Source organism: Pituophis catenifer, unplaced genomic scaffold (assembly GCF_029215685.1).
Source record: "Pituophis catenifer annectens isolate HBS135680 unplaced genomic scaffold, rPitCat1.0.hap2 SCAF_1, whole genome shotgun sequence".
Lineage (NCBI taxonomy): Eukaryota > Metazoa > Chordata > Lepidosauria > Squamata > Colubridae > Pituophis > Pituophis catenifer.
Genome location: NW_027256881.1, coordinates 338,126,192 through 338,150,851, shown reverse-complemented (window position 1 = coordinate 338,150,851; position 24,660 = coordinate 338,126,192). Strand labels below are relative to the sequence as shown.

The window sequence follows — 24,660 nt, the reverse complement described above, 5'->3', positions numbered from 1 at the left end:
GTGGGGGGGGGAGGTGGGATCTGATATTAATCTATCAGCCACTTCCAACATGAAGCCTCTCCTTTGGTGCCCCAAGGCAACTGGCACAGCCAGGTCTTTAGGCTCTTATGGAAGATCAGGAGGGTTGGAGCTGACCTCGCTCGGGGGGGGGGGTGTTCCAGAGGGCAGGCATTAATGGCAGAGAAGGCCCTTCTGCTGGACCCTGCCAGCTGGAATTCTCTGTCCAATGGGGTCTGCAGCATGCCTCCTCTGCTGTCATAGGTGGGACAGGTCAAACCAGTGGTGAAATCCAATTTTTTTTTTACTTCTGGTTCTGTGGGCGTGGCTTTGTGGGCGTGGCATGGCGGGCATGCCAGGGGAAGGATACTGCAAAATCCCCATTCCCTCCCCACTCCTGGGGGAAGGATATTGCAAAACCTCCATTCCCACCCCACTCTGGGGCCAGCCAGAGGTGGTATTTGCCAGTTCTCCGAACTGCTCAAAATTTCCACTACCAGTTCTCCAGAACCTGTCAGAACCTGCTGGATTTCACCCCTGGGTCAATCCCATACAAAATCAGAATCGTGCAGGCAATGATTTCCACCTACAGAAGTGAAAGTTGGATTTTGAAGACGCAGGATAGAAAGAGAGCTGATGCTTTTGAACTTTGATTCGGAGAAGACTCCTAAGAATAATGCGGATAGTCAAGAAAGCTAACAAATAGATCATAGAACAAATCAATCCACACTCTTTTCACTCCAGGCACAAATGACCACACATTATCGTATTTTGTGAAGACACAGCTCTATAGAAAACTCCACAATGCTGGGAAAAGTGGGGGGGGGGAGGGGGGGAAATAGCAGCAAGATGGATGGGCTTCATTACAACAGTGGAGTACACTCTGCCGGAAAACCTGATGGAGCAATTAGAAAACAGATTATCCTAGGGAAAAAAAAAATATCTCAGCTGTTCACTAGCAGTTGACACTGATGTAATGGAACATAATCATAATCAAACTGCTTAGGGTAATTTGATTGCAGCTAGGTAGAAATGTTCCCCAAAATAATTGTTGTTGACTCAATTAGCATGATTAAGTGATGCGAGATCTAGCGGGAGGGTCTGGAGTAATGGTGAACCAGGTTAAGAATTTGGGGTGAATACTGCCACATTGTCCAATTCTACATGCTGGTGAATTGTGGAGGTAGGCAACGTGGATTTAAGTTTTCAAAAGCTGTGTGTTTCTGGTGGTTTTTTTTCCCCTTTGCAAATTGCGAGTTGGATCCTATTCTCATCTCTTCCTGCTTTTTTAGCTTTGTTGTCTCCCTTAGAGGCAACTGCAGTCATTGTGCATGAATGGAGCGCTCCTTATTCTTGTGTGGCCCCCCTGAGCGTTTCCTGTCCCTGTCTGAGTCCCTTCTCCATCTGGGCTCATTGAAGGCCCGGTAAGCAGGGGAAGTCGCTGGAGGCAAGGGGTTGTCCGGCTCTGTTTCTGAATAGCAGAAAGAGGATTCGCACGCTTCAGAATCAGTCATGCTACAGCAAGGCATCAATAATGCATCAGTAATGCCATTACTAGCTAGGCCGCTCGTTTTGCTCGCTGTGTGCGAGGAGAAGGCGCACCTCTGTCACGCAGGCTCCCATTTGTATCTGCGGGTGCACAAGGTGTAGCATTTGGCAAAAGGATCCTAAGAGACGCAACTGTCATTTCTGTTTACATTTCGGGGGATTCCCCCTTCTCCTTTCAAGGTAGGCACTCATGGAATTCTATGGTTGTGTCTTCCTCATAGTAGTGTCAGTTCTCTGGTCTCTGGCAATTTGGGCACAAAATCATCCAATTCAGCTTTATCTAAACCAGGGCAGGCAGCTCAGGCAGTTATTATCCATCCTCTGCTCCTTTTTTTTGCAATTATTAAAGTCATGAAATTTGTCAAGTTACAAGAGTAAGATTGGGGGAGTGTTGTTTTTTTTTTTTTTTAAAAAGGAATATTGTATCAACAAATATAGGCAGAGGTTCCCACATGTTCTCAGACACCTCAGACATACTTCAGGCGACTCATCATCTCTCCTGCACAATTCCAGGAAAAGGAAGGTTGGCAATGTCCCCCCCCAGCACAATCACCTTGGATATTAGATCAATGCAAATTCTAATTACTGCAGTAAAGGACAGAAAAGGAAGCCAGCATCGGTGTCCCCTGAAATTCTGTTTCCTCTACACGTTTAATCGGATCACTTGCTAGCCCAGTCAAATCTCCTTGCCAGGAGTTCTGGCAGCACCGTCACATAAATCAAACTGACAATTAGGGTAATGCAGACGCTCCGTCCATTTTTCTCCAGGAAATACCTGGAGGGTTCTGCGAGTCCTTTGCAACCGAAGAGCAAGTAGCTTCACTCTAATTGACTCCGTTAACCCAAAATTGTGGATTCAAAGGCTCTGATCAATGAACACGTTACGTGACCTGGGTTTGTGCTCTTCTAGGCTGGTTCATGGTAGCTATTTATTTAATGTTATTTGTACAGCTGCCCATCTCACATTTCTGAATCTTTTAACTCACATAGTTAAAAAAAACCAAATAACAATAAACAAAATGCAGGAAAAGAGTAAAAACGCAATGCAGGTAGTCCTCGACTTACGACCACAACTGAGCCCAAAATTTCTGTTTGTGTTAATTGAGACATTTGTTAAGTGAATTTTGCTCCATTTTACGACTTTTCCTGCCTCGGTTGTTAAGTGAATCAGTTAGCACCCCAGGTATTAAGTGAATCCGGTTTCCTCATTGACTGCTTGTCAGAAGGTCACAAAAGGAGATCACATGATCTTTGACCCAGCAGCGATAAAAAATATGAACCAGTTGCCAAGCGGTTGAATTTTGATCACATGACCATGGGGACGCGGGAAAAATCATAACTGTGAAAAAATGGTCGTTAAGTCCCTTTTCCCAGTGCCGTTGGAACGTTGAACGGTCACTTAAATGAACTGTGGTAAGTAAGACGAGGACTACCTGTAATCCCGAAAGCCAAATAATAAAAAACAGCTAATTAAAAGCAAAATTAAAATCGAAAAGCATAAAAAGCAGGCAAGTCGTGCATCAATCCTTTTAACCTTCTTGCAGACTCCAAACTGTCAGATCCCCAGGTTGGTTGACAAAATCATGTTTTTAGAACCTTTCAAAGGCGTGAGTCCAATCTAACTTCCCGGGGGGCCGGGGTGGGGTGGGGATCATGTTCTAAAGGGCAGGTGCTGTGGCAGAAAAGTCACTCCCTCCTGCATCCCGTCAGATGACCCTGCTTAACCAATGGGACCCACAGCACGCCCTTTCCGGTGGACCTGATGGGATGGGTAGACGTACAGAGGCAGACCCACAAATAACGCACCTCCATGCCCTGTATAGCTTTATAAGTTATTATCAGCACTTTTGAATTTAACCCTGAAACAGACTGACAAACACAGCACAGCCCAAGTAATTTTTTTTCAATCTGCAAATAGTGTGTTATTACTAATCTAATCTTGCAGAATGAGATACAGAGAATCGAGGGGTCCTTGGTGCTCTCTGAGCTTGCTTTTTTTTCTTGCAGATATTTCATTACCCTAACTACCGTATTTTTCGGAGTATAAGACGCACCTTTTTTTCCCCCTAAAAGGGGGGTGAAAATTTAGGTGCGTCTTATACACCGAATGTAACCCTGCCCTCCCACTGGCCCCCACCCTTTGGTCTCTGCCTCTCAGCAGTTACCTTCTTGCAGCAAGCAGCAAGAAGAAACAGCCCATTTCAGCTTCAGCACAGCCTAATTAGTCTCAGCCTCCTGAGTCTCAGCTGTTTTGCTCTCAAATGTTTTGCGGGGGCCTCTGCTGCTTGCTGCAAGGAGGTAAATTGCTGGGAGCAGATTTTTCTTTTCTTGTGCTAATCAAGCTATGCTGAAAGCGAAAATGAAAGTAAAGGAGGCTATTTTCTGTTTGCTGCAAGGAGGCAAAATTCCAGGGAGGCAGAGGCAGATTTCTTTTTCTTGTTTTCCTCACCAAAAAAGGTAGGTGCATCTTATAGTCCGGTGCGTCTTATACTTTGAAAAATACGGTAGGTAACATCATCAGTGCCAGTGATGATAGCACAGATGATATGATCTAACCGGGTAATGAAATGTCTGCAAGAAAAACAAGCAAGGCCAGAGAGAAGCAAAGACCCCTCACGTCAACCCTCAGCTACAAATATTCCCCTTTATTAGTATACACAGAAGTACTTGAACTGTGGTGGTGCAGTGGTTAGAATGCAGGACTACTTCTGCCGACTGCCAGCTACCTGCAGTTTGGCAGTTCGATCCTGACCGGCTCAAGGTTGACTCGGCCTTCCATTCTTCCACGGTCGGTAAAATGAGGACCCAGATTGTTGGGGGTAATAGGCTGTATTAGAGAGAGGGCTGTAAAGAACTGTGAAGCGGTATATAAGTCTAAGTGCTATTGCCATAAGCTTTTTACTAGCACTGATGATGGTACCTAGTTTGCAAGAAAACAAGCAAGATCAGAGAGCACCAAGTACCCCTCATGTCAACCCTGAGCTACAAATATTCTCCTTTATCAGAGAATTACTTATGTAAAACCACCCACAGATTCTCTCTTCTTGTTCTTAATTGTGGGCTTCTGAATTTATAAGCTCTGCTCGAGATTGGCAGCTCAGAGACCTGGGATGCAGCTACTGACCTCATCTTTGGCCTTCACCAACTGTTCCAGGTCTTCTAAAGCTGGGCAGGTCTCTTTCCTGACATCGCTTGAGGAATTGTGGCCTCTCTGGGCTTCCAGCTCTGCCACCTATGGGAAATTGGAGAGAAGGAGAACGGAGGTGATTACTTAGAACGGTGTCAGCAGAATTGTCGAAAAGTGATGGGCTATCAAATAATCATGACCATCAGCTTGAGTCTGAATAACACATGGATTTGAGATGAACTGGGAACCATCTTTATGACAAAAAGAGCAGAAAATGAATTGTCTTCTAGCCACAAATCACCCTGAAATTGTTCAAGATATAGATACTAAGTGGTAATACCCTCATCTGGATGATCTCTGGAGGGCCCAGGACAGGGGTTGCTCCTCTGTCCTAGTCCTATTAGATCTCTCAGCGGCTTTTGATACCATCGACCATGGTATCATGCTGCAGCGGTTGAGAGGGTTAGGAGTAGGGGGCACCGTTTTGCGGTGGTTCTCTTCCTTCCTCTCCGGACTATTGTAATGCTCTCTACATGGGGCTCCCCTTGAAGAGCACTCGGAGGCTCCAACTGGTCCAGAATGCGGCCGCGCGGGTGGTTATGGGCGCAACCCGCTGTGCCCGCATGACACCCCTCCTGCGCGAGCTGCACTGGCTCCCAGTGGTCTTCCCGGTGCGATTCAAGGTGTTGGTTACCACCTTTAAAGCGCTCCATGGCTCAGGACCCGGGTACCTTCGAGACCGTCTTCTGCCACCAATAGCCTCCCACTGACCAGTCCGTTCCCACAGAGAGGGTCTCCTCAGGGTGCCATCAGCCAAGTTATGTCGGCTGTGACACCCAGGGGGAAGGCCTTCTCTGTGGGAGCCCCAGCCCTGTGGAATGAACTGCCCCCGGAAATACGCAAGATCTCCGACCTCCGGGTGTTCCACTGCGCATTGAAGACCTTGTTGTTCCACCAGGCAGGGCTGTCAATATAATAATTTTAAATTGGGGTATTTTAATTTTTAGAGTTTTAAATCAGCCAAATCTATTTAATTATTTTAATTTTTAATTATTGTTGTATCTTGTGTTTTTAAACTGGCTGTACACCGCCCTGAGTCCTTCGGGAGAAGGGCGGTATAGAAATAAAATTATTATTATTATTATTATTATTATTATTATTATTATTATTATTATTATTATTATTATTATTATTATTATTATTATTATTATTATCTATGCCCAATGCTCTGTTTAAGTGGAGGAAAGGGCCTCAATCTTCATAATGTTTTATTTGCTTATTTTGCTCTACTGTGACAATCCATCCACTTTCCATATCTGAGTTACTGTATTAGAATGTTTGTTTTGAATAGGAGGACTGTAAAATTTCTGGAGTTTTCTATCTCTTAGAAATTTTAGATAGTTAGCAAAGTGACTGATAAGATTCTTTCTCAAACTACTGGTTACTCAGTCCTTTTCCCTGAATACTACAACCTTAAGCCCAGTCAAACCCATACAGCTCTTTTCTAACGTAATATAATCCATGTTGAAAAATTACTGTGGATAAGGCCCTTTAATTTGCACCCAGAGCCCTCCCAGTCAATCCCTATATCCAGACCAGAGTAAGCATACATGTGGCATAGCTAGCAAAATATGATGCTTCATCAGGGGTGAAATCCAACAGGTTCTGGAGAACCGGTAGCAGAAATTTTGAGCCGTTTGGAGAACCAGCAAATATCACCTCTGGCTGGCCCCAGAGTGGGGTGGGAATGGAGATTTTGCAATATCTTTCCCCCAGGAGTGGGGAGGGAATGGGGATTTTGCAGTATCCTTCCCCTGCCACACTCACCAAGCCACGCCCACCAAGCCACACCACACCCACCAAGCCACACCCACAAAACCGGTAGTAAAAAAAATTGGATTTCACCACTGTGCTTGATGCTTATTTATTAAAATCAGCAAACATCCAAAGGGCAAAAAAGAGGAAGAGAAGAAAGCATGAAATGTACATAATATATAATTCATGTATCTTTACATGCCGTATGTGTACCTATCAAAAGGCAGGGACTTTCCAGAACTACTGGAACAATACTCTGTGTAATGAGCACGGACAGTCCCAAAGAGAATAGCCCTTAGTTATTCAGCTTCTATGTACCTAACAGCAGCAGAAAACAGAAGGAAAATAGCAGACCCGATGATTCCTCCCATATTCCGCACCATTGAAGAAACAATTTGGTGAGCAGGAATGATGCATCCAACAATTCAGATAGGAAGCTTACTGGGAAATGTACAATTATTTCTGCCCGAAATTTAGCCTATTCTCCTGACATGTGCTTCGCCTTTTCTGTACCCTTTCATTTCTTTCAAGTGCAATCACTGCTATTTCTTCTCAATCTCTCTGATACACACACACATACACACACACACACACACAAACAAACAAACTCAAATGCAAACATATGCTTTATCAGCTTTTTTAAAGCCAGAAACCTCTCTATTCATTCACAGAATTGCTCTTATATATCAAACCCGACACTTCGTAGCCGCTAAAAGAAGGGCATTCACTGAAGGTAAGGCATCCGCTTTGCATGCTAAAATTCAATGCTCTCAGCATTTCCAACTTCTAGGACAAAAAGGGTTTGCTTTAGAACATGGAAATACCTGTCACTTAGATAGAAAGTCACTGACTGCTACTTGTGGATGGGCATGTTACTGGAAGAATGAAGCAGTTCGTAAGATGGAAGGCAGTCCACCCATCTTAAAGCATGCTGGCTGGGGAATTCTGGGAGCTGAAGTGTGCCTTTCTTAACATTGCTAATGTCGAGAAACATTCTGATTCCACAGGCTTGTCCTATACCCGAAATTTGTGTTTTTCTATACATAAAATCAAAATCAGTATTGCAATTCTCTATATGCAATTCCTGATAGCTTCTAAGGCCGTTGATCCTCCTGGTTCCTAGAAAGAATCAAGGCGAGATCCAACCTAGGAGAAATTTCCTGACAGTTAGAACAATTAACCAGTGGAACTGCTTGCCTCCAGAAGTTTTGGGTGATCCAACACTGGAGGTTTTCAAGAAGAGATTGGACAACCATTTCATGGTTCATGGTATGGCATGGGCCCAGGGTACTTGCAGGAGCACCTACTGCCAGCCTCTCACCGACCAGCGCGCTCGCATAGGGCAGCCCTCCTCTGGGTGCCGACAGCCAGGCAATGTCGGCTGATGGCGCCCAGGATGAGGGCGTTCTCTGTGAGCGCGCCAACCCTCTGGAATGGTTTACCCACCGGGCTCCGCACGGCTCCCGACCTCCGCTCCTTCCGCAAAGACCTAAAGACGTGCCTTTTTAAACAAATCGCCTGATCTGTTTTTAGTTTGGGTTTTAATATGGGTTTTAATTGTTGGTTTTTTTAATTAATCTAAATTAATTTATTTTTACTGTTCTACGGTTTTAATCCTTTGTGAGCCGCCCCGAGTCCTTCGGGAGAAGGGCGGCATATAAATTTGACCAAATAAATAAATAAATAAATAAACCATTTGTCTAGGTCTCCTGCTTGAGCAGGGGGTTGGATTAGATGATCTCCAAGATCCCTTCCAAGTCTATTCTTCTATCTAATATCTAAATCCATTATACACAAAATCTTAAAATAAGAAAGCCAATGCTAGTCTGATGCTTTTTATTTAAGTAAAGTAAGTGACCTTATATAACTCTTTCTCCCTTTTCTTTCCATTCTTTCATGCAAAAAGCCTACACACTATGCCTGAAGGAGCTCAACAAAATCAGAGGCCCAGCTGTTTTATACTGCTAACTCAAATCTGCAAGACCCAAGGAAGGGTGATTGCTTACACCCTTGCAAAATTATCAAAGGTAGCCGGGCTTCCTCCTGTTCCAGGCACGGCTATGCAAACAGCAGTGAAAACAGAAGCCACATAGAAGGAAGATTAATTTTGGGAACGGGCTCAGTGAATTGGGGTGCAGAACTTGATACCGATTTGTTTTTTTTAATTTGATTTATATGCCGTCCTTCTCTGGAGACTCAGGGTGGCTTACAATGTGCTCAGCAATAGCCTTCATCCTTTTGTATATTTATACAAAGTCAGCTTATTGCCCCCACAACTGGGTCCTCAATTTACCTACCTTAGAAAGGATGGAAGGCTGAGTCAACCTTGAGCCTGGCGAGATTCGAACCTGCAGTAATTGCAGGCAGCTGGTCTTAATAATAGGGTGCTTTAGACCACTGTACTACCAAGGCTCTTGGTAAGATGCACTAGTAAAAATAATGGAGAAAAGAAAAATCCCTGATGTCTTCCTGATATAAATGTAGAATTACAAATTTAGAAGAAGACAAGAGGGTGCTTGAAATATTCCCATTCTGATGGATGTAAATATAAGCTTCAGGCATAAGAACAATTTTACTAAATCAGATCTTAAAAGATTTGAGTTCAGTATTCCATATCTTGACAATCTTGTTTTTAAAAATGTACGTTAGCTAGAATTTCTCTGAGTGGTAGACGCAACGCATCTGTGAGTCACCAAGTTGGAGAAAGCCGTGGCTAGGTCCGGCTTGAGAACTATGCTTTTCTGTTGGGAAATTGTTGAGTAATGGAGTGATCTTTCCCACTCGGAGGCTCAGCTCCCATGATAGTTTTAACTTGGTTAGTGAAGGAACAGGGATAGAGTGTTGTGAGAGCAACAAAAAGTCAAATGAATCCAAGATTAAATTTGGCCCAAAGGGGGCTTAGCTAACTGATCTTTGTCAGTCATGTTTTGAAAACATGTAAATATTCTAGACCAGTGAGGGCTAACCTTTTTGCTGTCGCATACCAAAAGCGGGGGTCGCGCGGGGGGTCGCGCGCATGCGTGCCCACACCCACAATTCAATGTGCTCCACCACCCCTGCGCATGCATGCACGACCCCCCCCCCATGCTCCCCTTGTTTTTGACACACGATGGCCCGGTAGGCCCGGTAGGCCCGTTTTTCGCCCTCCCCAGGCTCCAGAGGCTTTCTAGGAGTGAAAACGGCCTTCCCCACCCCCCTGAAGGCCCTCTGGAGGCCGGAAATGGCCCGTTTGCCAACTTCCGGTGTGCCCGGAAGCCCCGAAAATCAGTTGGCCTGTGCGCTCATGTGCGCTGCAGCTGAGCTAGGGCAATGCTCGCATGCCCACTGATATGGCTCCGCGTGCCACCTGTGGCACGTGTGCCATAGGTTCGCCATCCCGGTTCTAGACAATCCAGCTGTCTTGCTTCCTTATGCAGCCTGGCTGTGGCGGGAGCAACCACTGGCCGAGCTGCTGCTGGGGGCACCGTGCCAGGTGTGCGTTGCCCCTTCCAGCGGCCTGCTTCCAGCAGGGATGGAGAGGACCTACCACTCCCTGTCCCGCAAAAACCAAGGAGCACCAGAGAGTTGGGCTGGATGAGAGGGAGCCATCCCGCTTCCTGCCTCTTTGCCGCTTCAAAGGGTTCTTGACTGGAGGCGCCACACACATCTCACACTTCCCGTCCCAACCCTGAGGCCACCGCCCACACCACCCAGCCACTGGGAGGCTTGTTTAAACGTCCCCCACAACCAAACACCCAGGGATAATCGACCTTCAGTGAATTGCCCAGGTGAAGAGAGCAAGGCAGGAACACTGGCCAACCATTGCTGGGGAAAGAGTGCTGGCGCTGGACCTACCAAGCAAAACGCCGGTAGTAAATCGGCTGTGATGGGAGGGGGCTGTGGAGAAGTGGGCACAAAAATTTGGCCAGTGCCAATTGTCTTAGTCCCCTGTCAGAGAACTCATTGGTAAGGCCTAGCAATTAGAATACACCTTCAGAATATTGGATTATTAGGAGGAAGATGAATCAAAGTGAAATTAATTTGAGTGCTGGAAAGCACCCAAAAGTGCAGGGAAGGTGGGGCTACCTTTGTGGGGACTGTTGATCCGTTAAGCGTTATTTTTTCCTATGCTCATCTTATAGAAGAAGGCCAGTTTGATGTAGTGTTTAAAGTACCAGACTAGAAAGCAGGAGAGCATGATTTCTAGTCCTGCCTTAGCTACAAAGCCAGTTGGGTAATTTTGCTTTGCTTTGCTTTTTTTTTGCTTGCTTTTTTTTAATTTATATGCCGCCCTTCTCCGGAGACTCAGGGCGGCTTACAATGCATTAAGCAATAGCCTTCATACTTTTGTATATTTATACAAAGTCAGCTTATTGCCCCCACAATCTGAGTCCTCATTTTATCTACCTTAGAAAGGATGGAAGGCTGAGTCAACCTTGAGCCTGGTGAGATTTGAACTTGCAGTAATTGCAGGCAGCTGATGTTAATAACAGTACTTTAGTCCACTGTACTACAGGCTCTTGTAGTACAAACAAATTTTGTTTGTAATTTTGGGACACTCTCTCCCTCTGAGATCTAAGAAGGAGAAGGGGAAGCTATTTCTGAAAATGTTGTCAAGAAAATTGCAGGGACTTAACAACTGCAGGAGTCAATGCTGACTTTAAGGCACAAAAGCAAGCAAAGACTCACATTTGTAAACACAAACTTTACAGAAATCTTCACTGATCTTTTCTCCAAAAAGAAAAACATTTGTCCCAAGACAACATAAACATTGTCCGTGCAACTTGCCTCCTTTGGGGAAAGTGGGCACATACAATACGACTGAATCTACAACTTAATCCAGGTGATATTTTATTCATGCATAAATGCACCCTTGCATACCAGTAAAATGCCCACAAAAATATTACAATAAGAGTTCTTCTCTCACTGAAGGCAAAGACATTGTTGGTGGACAATATGCTGACTCTGTAAACTGCTTAGACTGGACTGGAAAGCCCTGTGAAGCGGCATAGAAGTCTAAGTTATTAGTAAAGCAAAGGAAGATGAAAAATGAAAATGAATGGGAAGGTCAGAAAGAAATAATGAATGATACATGCGTGGCACTCTATTCAAGAATTCAGACACTTTTAAAAAAACGGAAACAGTGAAGTCTTATCAGTTCTGTTTTGGAATTACTGAATGTCCATGTAATTTGGAATCCCAAATTTTAGGAAGACACGTTTGGAGGAGGAGGAGGAGGAGTTGGAAACGGCACATGTTGCAAATGATGGCTTCATTCATTGCCAAATCAGCCTGAATGGCAAAATACACTAAGCGAGGCCGGATTGATCTACAGATAAAATCTATTTCGTCACACACAGATTCTCAAGTGTAGCAAAGCTGCTGCAGTAGATAAAAATTGTGAATGAAGGTTAAAAGAAGGTCACCGTGGGCTCTGAGCCGCCTTTCTTAAAACTAGCTTGTCACAGACTTTAGCAGCAATGTTTACTCAATAAGTAGGAAAAAGTCTCAGTTTGCCACCGCTCAACACTAGCCAGCTGCAATTAAGCGTGACAAAGCAGGGATTTGGGGGAAATAACATGTGCAACTTCAGAAGTGCTTCCCCGTGGTACCCTTTCTTCACCAAGCCTTACGGGAAACCAAGGCTCCATCAGAATTTGGTGTGCGATCCCAAATCCAGACAGCAACATGCATACCGCACAGAGAAGCTAAACTGATTGTATTTTTTAGAGAACGACTTCCCTCCCAACATTTCAACACAGGTAGCCTCAACTTACAACAGTTCATTCAGTGATCATTCAATGTTACGACGACACTGAAAAAAGTGACTTATGACTGCTTTTCACACTTATGACCGATTCAGCATCCCCATGGTCACACGATCAAAATTCAGACACTTGGCAAATGACTCATATTTATGACAGTTACAGTCGTGTCCCAGGGTCATGTGATCCCCTTTTGCGACCTTCTAACAAGCAAAGTTGAATGGGGTAGTCAGATTCACTTAATAACCATGTTACTAATTTAACTATTACAGTGATTCACTTAACAATTGGGATAAACATGGTCGTAAAATGGGGCAAAGCTCCCTTAACAAATGTCTCACTTAGCAAGACAATTTGTTTGGGCTCCACTGAGATTGTAAGTCAAGGACTACCTGAATTAAATCTAGTTTATTTTCACCATGGAAAATGTACAACAGATGGAAAATTCTGTTTTTTTACACACAATAATGAGTGAGAGCTGAAATTCTAAGAATGCACCTCATTCAATGCTTTTGTTAAAAAAATCTTTCAACAAATAGGTTTTTCTAGCTATTTTATGCCACCAATAAAAACAAAAACGTGGGAAAAAGAAAAGAATGCAATTTTGTTACAAGTATCCTAATTTTTTAAAAAAAATCTTAAAAGAAACAAAACAGTTTCAGGAGCTTAATCTATTTTATTTAGTTATTTCAAATGTCAATACTTCCCTTTTTATAAGTGAAAATAAAATTTGAGAGTTTGGACGTTTTATTTTGTACGTGTGAATGTTAAGATAAAGGCCACTTGTTAAGTTAGTCCCACGGTTGTTAAGTGAATCAAGCTTCCCCATTGATTTTGCTTGTCATAAGGTTGCAAGAGGTGACACTGCAATTGTCATAAATATGAGTCAGTTGTCAAGGGTCTGAATTTTAAGCATGCAATCACGGGGATGTTGCAATCGTTGTAAATCTGAAAAATGGTCATAAATCACTTTTTTCGGTGCTGCTGTAACTTCGAATGGTCACTAAATGAACTGTTGCAAGTCAAGGACTACCTGTATGGGCCTCAAAGGAATATGGTGGGGGAGAGAGGGCTTCCACCAGCCAGGATGAGAGGCCCTGTGGGATGAGGATGCCTTACTTCCCTATCCCTCCTCCAATGGAGAACCTTGAGTGAATCTCTTGGACCTCCACTCACTCGTTGGCGCAGTGCTTCCGTCTCCTCCTGATATGCTGCCAGCTGCTGCTTCCATTGTTCCACATTGGCATTAGCTTCATGCAAGGCAGCCACCAGTTTGTTGTTATTGTCTTGCAGACTGAAAAATTCGGCTTCCCACTGGACTTCACAAACAGACCTAGGAAACACAGGGACAGGAAAAATACAAAGCATTCTAAGTATTTCACTTATGCTGTACCTTTCTATCTTTCTTACAGCAGCTGGCATACTTTCCGTTAATCTATTATTAATAAAAATAATATTTCTATATTATAAATATAAATATAATATATAAATATATTAATATTTATATTTATATAATATTTATATAAAATATTTAATAATCCACATAACAACAGCAGCACGTATAATTTTTGCACAAAATTGGAAGAGTAATGACATACCAAGTGAAGAGAGAGTAATTAGTAAAATCATGGAATGTGCAGAAATGGACAGACTCACAAAGGGAACTCCAAGATAAAGAGGAACATGAATATTATTTAGTATGGGATAAGTGGTTGCAAGATAGGAAAAGGAAAAAACAGGACTAGGAGGTAGCCAGTGGAACCCAAGATAGATATAGAAATACAAATTACTTAATGTAGGCCAATAGTGACTTTAAAAAGTTTAGACAAAATGTAAAAGACCCAATTAGGGAGGAGTCAAATATGCAAATGAGAATCATATAACAGACTACAGTTGTGAAAACTTTGACAAGATTATACCTGACTTCTTTTTTCATTTACATGTTTTGTATGTCTTGTTATTACTTGTTTTGTTCTGTTTGTATCTTTAAATAAACAAAATTAAAAAAAAAAATGAAGGACAGCAAAGTGGGTGGAGGATTTCCCACAAGGGCTTTGAGGGCAGGTATATTTGGAGATGGTTATCCTGAATTTCAAAGTAAAACGACTTCAAAGGCAGCACGATAAACAGACTCTAAAAATACCCATACCCAATGAGCAATTAAGCAATTGTATTTGAATTAACTGCTGTTTCTCATATTGCTTTCAAGTTTCACTCAATCAATATGGTTGTCACCCACATGTCTAGAAGCCAAATAAAAACAATATTAAAATACAAATATTATCAATTTAACACAGCATAAAATCTTGCCTTCTACTAAGAAAAAACTCTGGGGAACTGCAGTAGAGCAACTCTGAAGACACACTGTTCCCCAGAGGGAAGCTAGTTTTTTTTTTTTTTTAAATTAATATTTACCTTTAGTGTTTAAAGGCATCAGCTGCCGCCACACAGCAAAAATTAACCGTGTGGCCGAGTTGCGTGGAAACAAGTTCACCATAGCCAGCTTTCAAATTATTGGTGTTGGTACTTCTAAATACATGCAATAGGCCCTCCCTTGTTAAGCACACTATGTTCTGTGTTAAAAGGAAAAAAAGAAAAAAAACCAGGTAATTCCCTTATTGTAACATATCGGGATAGAGAAAAAAACAGGGTGGGGATCTATACCTGAGCTCTGAGTAAGGAAATGAATAAATTGCATCACAAAAAGTCTTGATTCAGTCGGGGGCGGGGGGGGGACATGTTTTTGGAAAAACCTGATGAATAAATAAACCCCAATCCAACGCCCTACTTTCCTTCCCAGGATTTTGATAATGGAGTGGAACTACAGAGCCTACGGGGAGAATATAACTGCAAAAAGAAAGAAAAAAGAAACAGGAGGAGAGCACCCTGATACTATAGCTAATTTGTCTGAATTACCACAATTTTAGAGGTCCCACCAGTTATGTCACATGTAGAACACAGAAGCAGCTCAGCAGCTCACTGACTGCTACGACACTTTCTTCTGCATTCCAAGCTGCATTAAAGTTTCCTCCAAGTGAATTTGTTCCTCGATTTGGAGGATTCTAAAAGGTTTCGCTCATATTTTCAAAGCAGAAGCAATGAATCTAGAACAGGGGTGTCAAATTCTATTTCATTGAGGGCCGCATCAGGGCTGTGGTTGACCTCGGGGGTGTGCGTGTGTGTGTGTGTGTGGCCGATTGGGTGGGCGCGACCAACTGGGTGGGCGTGGCCAACTTGACACCACTCCCCAAACTGCTGGCATGTTTCCTCTTCGCCTCCTCTTCCTTGTTCTGCCCAGCTCTGGATTCCCAAGGATATTGACACACACCAACGGTCCTTATCAAATTTATTAAGTAGCAAGAATAAATCAAAGTCTGGCAAAGGTTGGCAACCAGCCCAGAAAACAAGATATGATAAGATTTTTCCAAAAATGCTCTGATGATAATTACAAGTTGTTTCTAGCAAGAAATTACTAACTGCGTGCGACTTAAATAGGCTAAGGGAGTGGCCAATTATCCTCAAGCCTTACTCTCGAGGAGACCTCCTCCTCCTGAGTAGCCACTCCTGCCTTTTGGCAGCCCTGCGTGCTCAAGCATTGAGGAGAGGCTCCTCCACTTCGCTCTCTCCATTTGAAGGAGCCTCTGGAGGTTCTGATGGTCCTGGCTGAGTCTCTGCCTCTGGCATCACATCCTCTTCGGCTTCCTCGCTGTCCGACGTGAGCGCCGGCTGTGCCGGCTGCTGGCACAACGCCACACCAGCCTCCTCCTCGTCGGGATCAACCATGATCCGCGCAGGCCGCTGGCGGGCCACAACAGCATTGGGTAGACTGGGCCGAAGCCACGCTGGTCTGATCTTTCCTCTTCGCACTGGGTAGACCAGGATGGCCCTGCGGGCCAGATCCGACCACATCGCGGGTCACATTGCGTTTGACATCCCTGATCTAGAGTAATTTTTGTTTCCTTTGGTACATTTTTATGGGAGCTTTTCAACATAAGCAAAGGTGGCACAATTTCATTGGGACTAACGATTGCCTCTGATCCTGGACTTGGTGGAATTATAGCAACTCTTGAAAAAGTAGTGCAGGAGGCCCGAACAAAAGTTAAATTTGACTTAAGTGAATGCACACGCAATTCATATTGGACACAGTTTCGTCTATGCTGCAGTAACTTATTTCAAAACGTTCTTGCTCACTTGCATGAAAAATTACAGCTTGATAACAAATGTTAGAGATCTCTGGAGGCTGCATTCCAGGTTTCTCAGACTGCATCAGTGAATTAAAAGTTCCTAGAATGGCTTGTAACAAAATAAAAATAATAGCAGCAATACCACACGACATGAAATTAGTAAGAAACTGAAAAGTTTTGTGAGGAAGCTATGCTTCCTCTGTTAGCAATGTTCATTTCGCAAACACTGCAAAAGATAATATTGTTGTGGCTATGTATAAAGTTGTATCTGCGTATGCAAAATGCACAATATTGATGCAAACTACAAAAAAGCTATTTCTCTGCAATCACATTAGTGGGTTGTGGGTTTTTTTGCAGGTATTTATTAATACACACATGTACACTGATAATAGAGAGAATTATGCCAATGAATGGAAGGAAATGAGTGGTACAGTAATCAGCACATACTCCAATTTAGCATTTAATTTTAGATATTTTTCTAGGGATCTGAATTTAGCAGGAGCAAAATGCATTAGCAGAGTGAATACTAAAGGAGCAAAGCAGGAAATCTCTTCATCACGAGCTGAATGGGGCACTCTATAAAAAGAGCATTTCATCCATTAGTAAAGGACGAAGTTTTGTGTGCGTGAGAGAGAGAAATAGTATACTTAAGGGAAGGAAGTGTTCTGGTGTGCAATGCTTTAAAAGCTGTTCGATCTGTTCCTGGGATCACACAGCTGTCCTTTGAAGCTGCCATGTGTGCCACAGGAAAAAATGTGACTGTTTTTAAGACTCGCAGATACACGTTATTTTCTCAGTCTGTGTATTCCAAAGCAGAGTTTGTAGAAGTGTGGAGACAGCCATGAAGAAGATATGTGACAGCCATTAGCAAAACTTAAGCTTAGCTTGAAAAGACAGGAAAGAGTAGGAAAGAAATTCCAGATTGCCCTGTGTCAATTCCCTTTAGTGTACAAGGAAGGGAAAGAGAAACACTGTCAGGTTTTCTATACTCTCTGTTATAGCCTATTATATCAATAAAGCAGAATTCCTGTATTTTTTGTGGTATCTGTTTTCTGACCTGGTTTAAGTTAAAGGGGTGACATTTTGGGGGTTGAATCAGAGGTGGGTTTCAGCAGGTTCTGACCAGTTCTGGAGAACCGGTAACGGAAATTTTGAGTAGTTTGGAGAACCGGTAGTAAAAATTCTGACTGGCCCCGCCCCCATCTATTCTCTGCCTCCCGAGTCCCAGCTGATTGGGAGGAAATGGGGATTTTGCAGTAACCTTCCCCTGGATTGAGGATGGAATAGAGATTTTACAGTATCCTTCCCCTGCCACGCCCACCAAGCCACACTCACAGAACCAGTAGTAAAAAAATTTGAAATCCACCATTGGGTTGAATCCAAAGCAACAGATAATCCTATAAAGTAACAAATCCACTGACATTTAAAAAAATAAAACAGGAAATAGTATCTCAGCATCTTCTTGATAATTCCACTTGCTTTTGTTAAACCACTCGGTGTAAAATGAAATGCAGAATATGTGAATCACACTCTAACTGGTTGCTCACCCTTCAGAGAGCATTTTTTTAATGCGCTCTCTTTCGGTTGTCATCTCCATGTCAGCACTCTGGCTCCGGAACAGCTTGTCATCTCCAGGACCATTGGAACTAATGATGGGGCTGGCCAGAATCTGTCAAGCAAAGGAACATGACAATTAAACACATGAAGGGAGGGGTTGCCTTTGCTATCTTCAAGGCAGCTTGTTAAGAAATTATTCTATCTTCCCGCCACACCCACATGCATATACCAAAAAAGCATCTCGACTCGTCCCAATGGGATTGGCCCACCCCATCCGTGCTGGCAGAGAAGGCACACTGTAGGCTAGTGGCCCCCAACCTTTAGGGTACCAGGGACCGGTTCCATAGAAAGAGGTTTTCCGTGGACCGGAGGAGACATGGTTTTGCATGCTGCCTGCATCTCTTGGATGCGGCTTCACTTATTTGTGTGGCCTGGTTGCTGGCATGCCGGTCCATGGATTGGGGGTTGGGTATCCCTGCTCTAGGCCATCAGGGAATTCCGGCTGGCAGGGTCCAAGAGAAGAGCCTTCTCTGCCATGGCTCCTGCCCTTTGGAACAACTTGTCCCCACCCACCCCACCCCAAGCGAGATCAGTTCCCACCCTCCTGACCTTCTACAAGAGCCAGAATACCTGGCTCTGCCAGCTGGTTTGGGACCCCAATGGAAGAGTATCACACTTGGAGGTTGTTTGATGGATCAATAGCAGATTTCCCCCCCCCCAATTCTACTCTCCCTTCCCTCCCCATCTTTCAGCTATAATTTGTAATCTGTATTTTTATGGCAGTTAGATAAATGGATCTATGGTTTTATTGCTCTTACTGTGGTAAGCCACTCAGAGTCGCCTTGTGGCGAGATGGTCGGCAAAGAAATCTAATCAATAGATCTCCAAATGGTTAATCTCAGTGCTGCACTAGAACTTCTGAACCTGTTCACCATCCAGGGAATCTAAAACATTCAATCTAGAATATCATCCCTCTCTTTCTCATATCCAAACTTAGAATAGCATTCTTAATTTTTAAGAGAATGCTATTCCTCCGACATTCTTTGCTGCTGGATACTCAAGCTTGTACTAAAATTATTCTGTTAAAATGGTCAAATAACACTTATATAGCCAAAGGGTCTGGTTTCAAAAATCCTATGTAATCATGACAATGATTCTATTAACTTCCTCTCTCTGCTCTCTTCCAGGGTTAGTTAAGTTTCCTCTCATTCTCCTCTCCTCCAGGCCAATGGACTGTTCAGACATCCTCCTCCTCATGTACTACTAATCCATCTGTGACTAGCCTAGGGAACACATGTCTTTCATCCTCCAGATCCATCTACCCCTGTTACCCAGGAGATCAGAGGAAAACAGCCATCCCTTGGTGGTGTTGTGAAGGAGATTGTCCTCCAAGCAAAAATCCCTGGTGTCTACTTTCTTCTCTTCTAAGCAACAAGGAGGCAGGGGAGATCAAAGGCATAATTTGTGGACACGTGTAAATTGCTCAAAATCATATCCTAAATAGGCAGTCCAAGCTGTGGAAGCTCTCTACTGATACACTCAAACCAAGTCAATTAAACCTACTGGTTGCATTCATGCAACGTACTGAGCAAATCTGATTCATTTGTTTTGTGGGTTGGCATACTGTGAAAGTCTGCTTGTTTATGATACGGTGCGTTGTATGGATCCAAAACTAAGCTAGAACAGTAACCAAGTTATGGAATCTGCAGAGTGAAAGAGAAAAAACAATGGAGTGTAATCCCCCCTAGTCCTACCATTTATCCACTTAAAAATAGTGGGATTCCCTGGAATAAAAACAGCAATAAGCTAACGTTGAAATCAAATTCAGAAAGCCCATTTCTTGTCTAGCAGCCCAAAACATTATATCGCTGGTCCTCAGAGCCACCTATAGTTCCTTAGCTGCCTTACTGTTGCAAAGCCTGGCCCTGTTATCTTGTCTCTTGACTTTTTTGTTGTTGCATCCGCACACTTAGCTTTATATCTGCTATTCAAAGGAGCTTATCTCAAAGGATCAAAGGAGCTTATCTCAATGGTAAAGGACCTTTCTTGTCAACAGAAAGTTCAGTCCCCAGTAACTCCAATTAAAAGGGTCTCTGGCGAGGATCAGTGAGAGGATCAGTTTTGGATCCTGGAGAGTCATTGCCAGTTAAAAATGGATGGGTAAACACTGGCTGAATGCAGTTCCCCTGGTGTTTTTTTTTTTTGCGCAGCCTCTCAGAGTCCTGCAAAATCCTACTAAGTTCAGCTTCAAGATGCTAATTTTGCACTGTGCAATTTCTTTACAAAAATAAAAATGAAAACAAATTGTGAGCCCCAGGGCTTTTTCATTTCATTCCATTTTTTAAAAAAATCCATGGGCCCCCGACTACAAAAAAAGATTTGCTGTCATTGACAGAGAGGTTGACCTGAATCATGTTTAATTTACAGTGAATTCAACCATCCCACTAAGGACCGGTGGATATGGGGACTTAGTCCCTCCAGACTTACTTGGTGGGAAGTCAAACTGAGAGCGGGGCTGGTTAGTTCAGTCTTATCCTGTGATTTCTCTCTGGCCAAGCGAGCAGCTTCTTTTACTTCTTGGAATTTTGCTGCAAACTGTTTTTAGAGCATACAGAACAGAAAACAAACAAAATACAAAAAAGAAGTCATCTACTGCTCTGGAACTTTCAATCTAAGCTGTGAAACTACAACCTTTGTTTTATCAGCTTCTCACCCTCCTCTGCCATCTTTCCTCTCTTTTGCTGAGGACTGTTGATTTCCACATTCTGAATGATAGGAAATCAATGTTTTCTGGACAGGAGTAAGGGTTTGGCTGCAGGAGTAAGAGCTATAAGCACTTTTCCAGGACTGAGTTTCAAATTAACTCTTACCTAAGCAAACACCCTTGTTGCAATAATGGGAAATGCTGGGAAGCAGCCATTTACAATGAATCTGAAGAGTTGGGAAAAAATGGTCACCTCATCCCTCTTATTTCTCCTTTTGGTTTAGGAACCTTGCAATTAAGGCATCCCTGCTTAAGTATTTCCAGTCAAGATGACTCACCACTACCGAATACAGTCTGGCAGTTCCACCATTAATCAGCAACTGCCACTAGAAGGAATTTTTCCTATGTTTATTCAAAATCTCTTTCCTGCAATTTGCACTATGATGCGAATTGAAGACAGAAGGGTCTTCAAATTAACTGAAGATCTACTCAGATAATTTCCATAGTTTTATGCCTCACTCTTCAGCCTGAATTCTTCGAGTAAGTTACAGAATCATTAAAGATACACATGGTTGTTTATACAAGACGAATTGGTTAAGAGTTTCAGACTAAGGAAACCCAGCTTCAAATCCCTATTTAGCCATGGAGCTCACTGGATGAGACAATCTCATATACCAGTGGTTCTCAACCTGTGGGTCGGGACCCCTTTCACAGGGGTCACCTAAGACCATCGGAAAACACACATTTTCAATGGTTTTAGGAATAATTTTATTGTTGGGGGTCACCACAACATGAGGAACTGTATTAAAGGGTCACAGCATTAGGAAGGTTGAGAACCACTGTCATATACTGTGTACTTTCTCTTACATTCACCCATCTCACAGGATGATTGTGAGGAAAAAAAAGACAAGGCAAAACCCTTAATACATTAAAAGTGAGTATTATAAATAATAAAGAGATAATTGAAAGAAAACTGTAGGCAAAGTATCAGTTTATAATGATGGAAATACTTTCAAAATGTAAATTTCATCTAGTGCTAAAAATATATTAAATCATACATCAAACAAACCTCGGGGGTGAGGAGTCTCTTGTTCAAAAGAAGGGCTGTTAAGGAAGACGAGTCATGCTTATATATCAACCTTCGCTAATCTGTTGGCCTCCAGATCTGTGGAAGTAGAATTCCTATTCTTTCCCTGCCATATGGCTTTGCAGGTTGGGATTGATGGTTGATGACATGGTCCAATACACCATGAAAAGTGGGGAAATTGATCTAGTTTGGTTGCCAACAACTGGCCTTGTTACTCTGTAAAGCTGTTAAAATCCTTCCTGAGATTGAAACACTGGTCTTTGTTGCTTTAAAACAATGAAAGAAATGAGAACACCCGCTAAACTCTGCCCGGGTTTTCTTGGAAAAGCGAGTAGGATCCAAACTACCTTTGAAAAACTTCTTTAGTAAAATGGTCCTTTCCCCCATCCCATTCCTATAATTCATCACCTGAGTGAGATGTTGTTCAGAAGGAAAGCCCAGCCCATACACTGTGTTGGCCCTGCTGTCTGCCCACTGGCCAAACTTCTGTGAGGTCTTTGTGAAGGTCATGTTGGGGGTGATGGTGCTATTGATGATGGCCTATAAGGAAGACAAACACCAAGACTTTTAGAGAGATTAGAAAAGGAATAATTTCCACAACTGGCAATTGCATCAATAGCTTTTGAAAAATGACAGGAAGCATGGGTGCAGGATGCAGTGATGCCCAGGCAGGCAACAACAAATTAAATGTATGTTCCCCCGCCAGCTTGCTGGTTATCCAGTCTGGGCAGCTCACACACCACCCTTACAATTTTGAAGAGATGCTTGCACAATTATGAACATTGTGCAAATGTTTTTAAATGTTCTTCATTGGCTCTAAATCAAGACCGTTGGGAAATCTGAATAAGCGTACTTTGGAATTTTGCATGATCAAATCAAACTGTTTCATTAATTAAAAAAAATGTATTTCTGGTACAGCCAATGCAGTATGATCACAAGGTCATGGGAGATATGGGTAGAAATTCCCATTCGGCAATGAGCTGTCGGCTGAACATGCCTCGGCTGGGTTGACATGAGGCTGTTTATCATATTTCAACTTAATTCACCCCACAGAATCTGTTATGAAGAATTATTAAGTAGTATATGTTTTAAGTTCCTTAAAGAAAACAGAATATAATTACAAATGAAGACAAATATATGTGTCCCAGGATAATGCTGCAGGATCCAATCTGGGTCGGTCACCAGGACCAGAGATTTTGTTTTCTGAGCTTTCGGACTCGTGCCGGAGTCCATCTTCAGGGAGCCTCTCTCTACCAGAGTGTGTACTGTTCTGTGTGTGGTATTTATAGCGGCTATTGTAAGTGGCTTTCCGAAAGCTTGGAAAAGCTCTGGTCCCGCTGACTGACCCAGATTGGATCCTGATGAATATAATTATCACAATTATTTTTCAATACTAGTATCATTGTTTTAAAACAAGAAACTGGACATGGGAGAAGCTGTTTGACCGTTAGGTCTCACCTTGGTGCCTCCCACACTGATGATCCGATAGACATTGCGAGTAGCATCATAGAAATAGGACACTGTCAAGGCATGTTTACTGGCAGGGATCCAGTTCCTCTTGGTGGCAGGATCAATCTGAAAGATGTGGGCCCTGGTGCTAAAAATTGGTTGCTCCCTGCAGAAGTGAAGAAAATAGAGCATGAGGACCTCAACTGTAGCAGGGAAGAATTAGGCAACCCCTATCCTTGAAGGGTGTGTTTCTCTAAGTTCACACACACACACACACACACTCACACACACACACACACACTAGGTCAAGGGTTATGTGAAATCCCTGGGTAGAGACAAAATTAGAATTTAAGAGGCTGATCTCAGTCAACAATGAACAAACTATGCCTTAAACTGTTATTCTTCTTCTTGTACATAATTGTGCAGAAGTGGGGAGTCTGTGGTAGCTAGTTTAGATATTCACTGTGATCAGAAAAGAAGGAATTTTGATATATTTAAGGATGTTGGTTTTTTTTGGGGGGGGCTACCTAGAAATATAGAAATATGCTCTCTCACATACACATATATTAGTAATGAAAATGAAGTTTTTCTCATTTTTAAGACTGAAAACAATATTCTCCCTACTCTGACCCAGATCGAAGTACAGATGAATTCAGCTTTCTCACTGCTTTCTGCCTCAAAGCTCTAATCAAAAAGGGAATTATACAACATCTTTAAACTGTTAATTTGAATGTTCAAGTACAGATTCTGTCTCTCTCTTCCTCGCACGCACTCAAGCACACCAACACAGATTATGGGATGATTAAGATAAGACATTACCTAATTGTTGACATTGGTTAAGACTGATTAAGGCAGCTGGTTTGGCAATAGAGGTAGTTAAAAGATCAGGTCATCTACCATTAGGTTAGTACAGTTGCTGGGCTAATATCCCACTTGAGTTAAGGTCTGGAACCAATTCATTTCCTACCAATGGAAATGTACACTGTTAATTGACACTGTACAATGCAGGAAAGGAGAAATAAAATGGAGGCAGGACACACATAATATTAGTTCTAAATTAGAACCAGCTAAAGCTTTTTAAAAATGTTAATCTGAAATTATTGGCTTCTAAAGGAAAGGCGAGGGAGAAATCCATGCAGCTTCCAAATATTAGGTTATGACAGCTTATTAACAATTCCCAAATTTGTGTCAGAAGGGTAACTAAGGAACTGGGCATTTTCTCTGGCAACATCTGAAATCTATGGGGAGCTGTTAGAATTTTTAAAAATCCACAAACCATTAAATTATATGTTTCCATATCAGCACGGTTTACAAAAAAACAAAGGATAAATGTCAGTTTGGTCACAACAGGTGAAATATAGCAATAGCTATAAAGCTTTTCATTGACTGTAGGCTTATTGTAGGCAGCCAATGAGTTTTACTGAGCTTAGAAAAGGGTGACAGGGCAA

General features: G+C 42.7%; 1 protein-coding gene across 1 annotated transcript in view; it reads right to left on the bottom strand.

Moving 5' to 3' along the window:
• The window catches only part of HOMER3 (homer scaffold protein 3), a 62,517-nt gene that overhangs the window by 5,605 nt on the left and 32,252 nt on the right, over window positions 1-24,660 (bottom strand). Inside the window, exons 3-8 of the mRNA XM_070931830.1 lie at window positions 23,222-23,378; window positions 22,172-22,303; window positions 20,460-20,567; window positions 17,963-18,084; window positions 13,408-13,564; window positions 4,670-4,777 (exon numbers count right to left, since the gene is read on the bottom strand). Coding sequence (XP_070787931.1) covers window positions 4,670-4,777; window positions 13,408-13,564; window positions 17,963-18,084; window positions 20,460-20,567; window positions 22,172-22,303; window positions 23,222-23,378 — 784 coding nt within the window. The remainder of the gene's footprint in view (window positions 1-4,669; window positions 4,778-13,407; window positions 13,565-17,962; window positions 18,085-20,459; window positions 20,568-22,171; window positions 22,304-23,221; window positions 23,379-24,660) is intronic.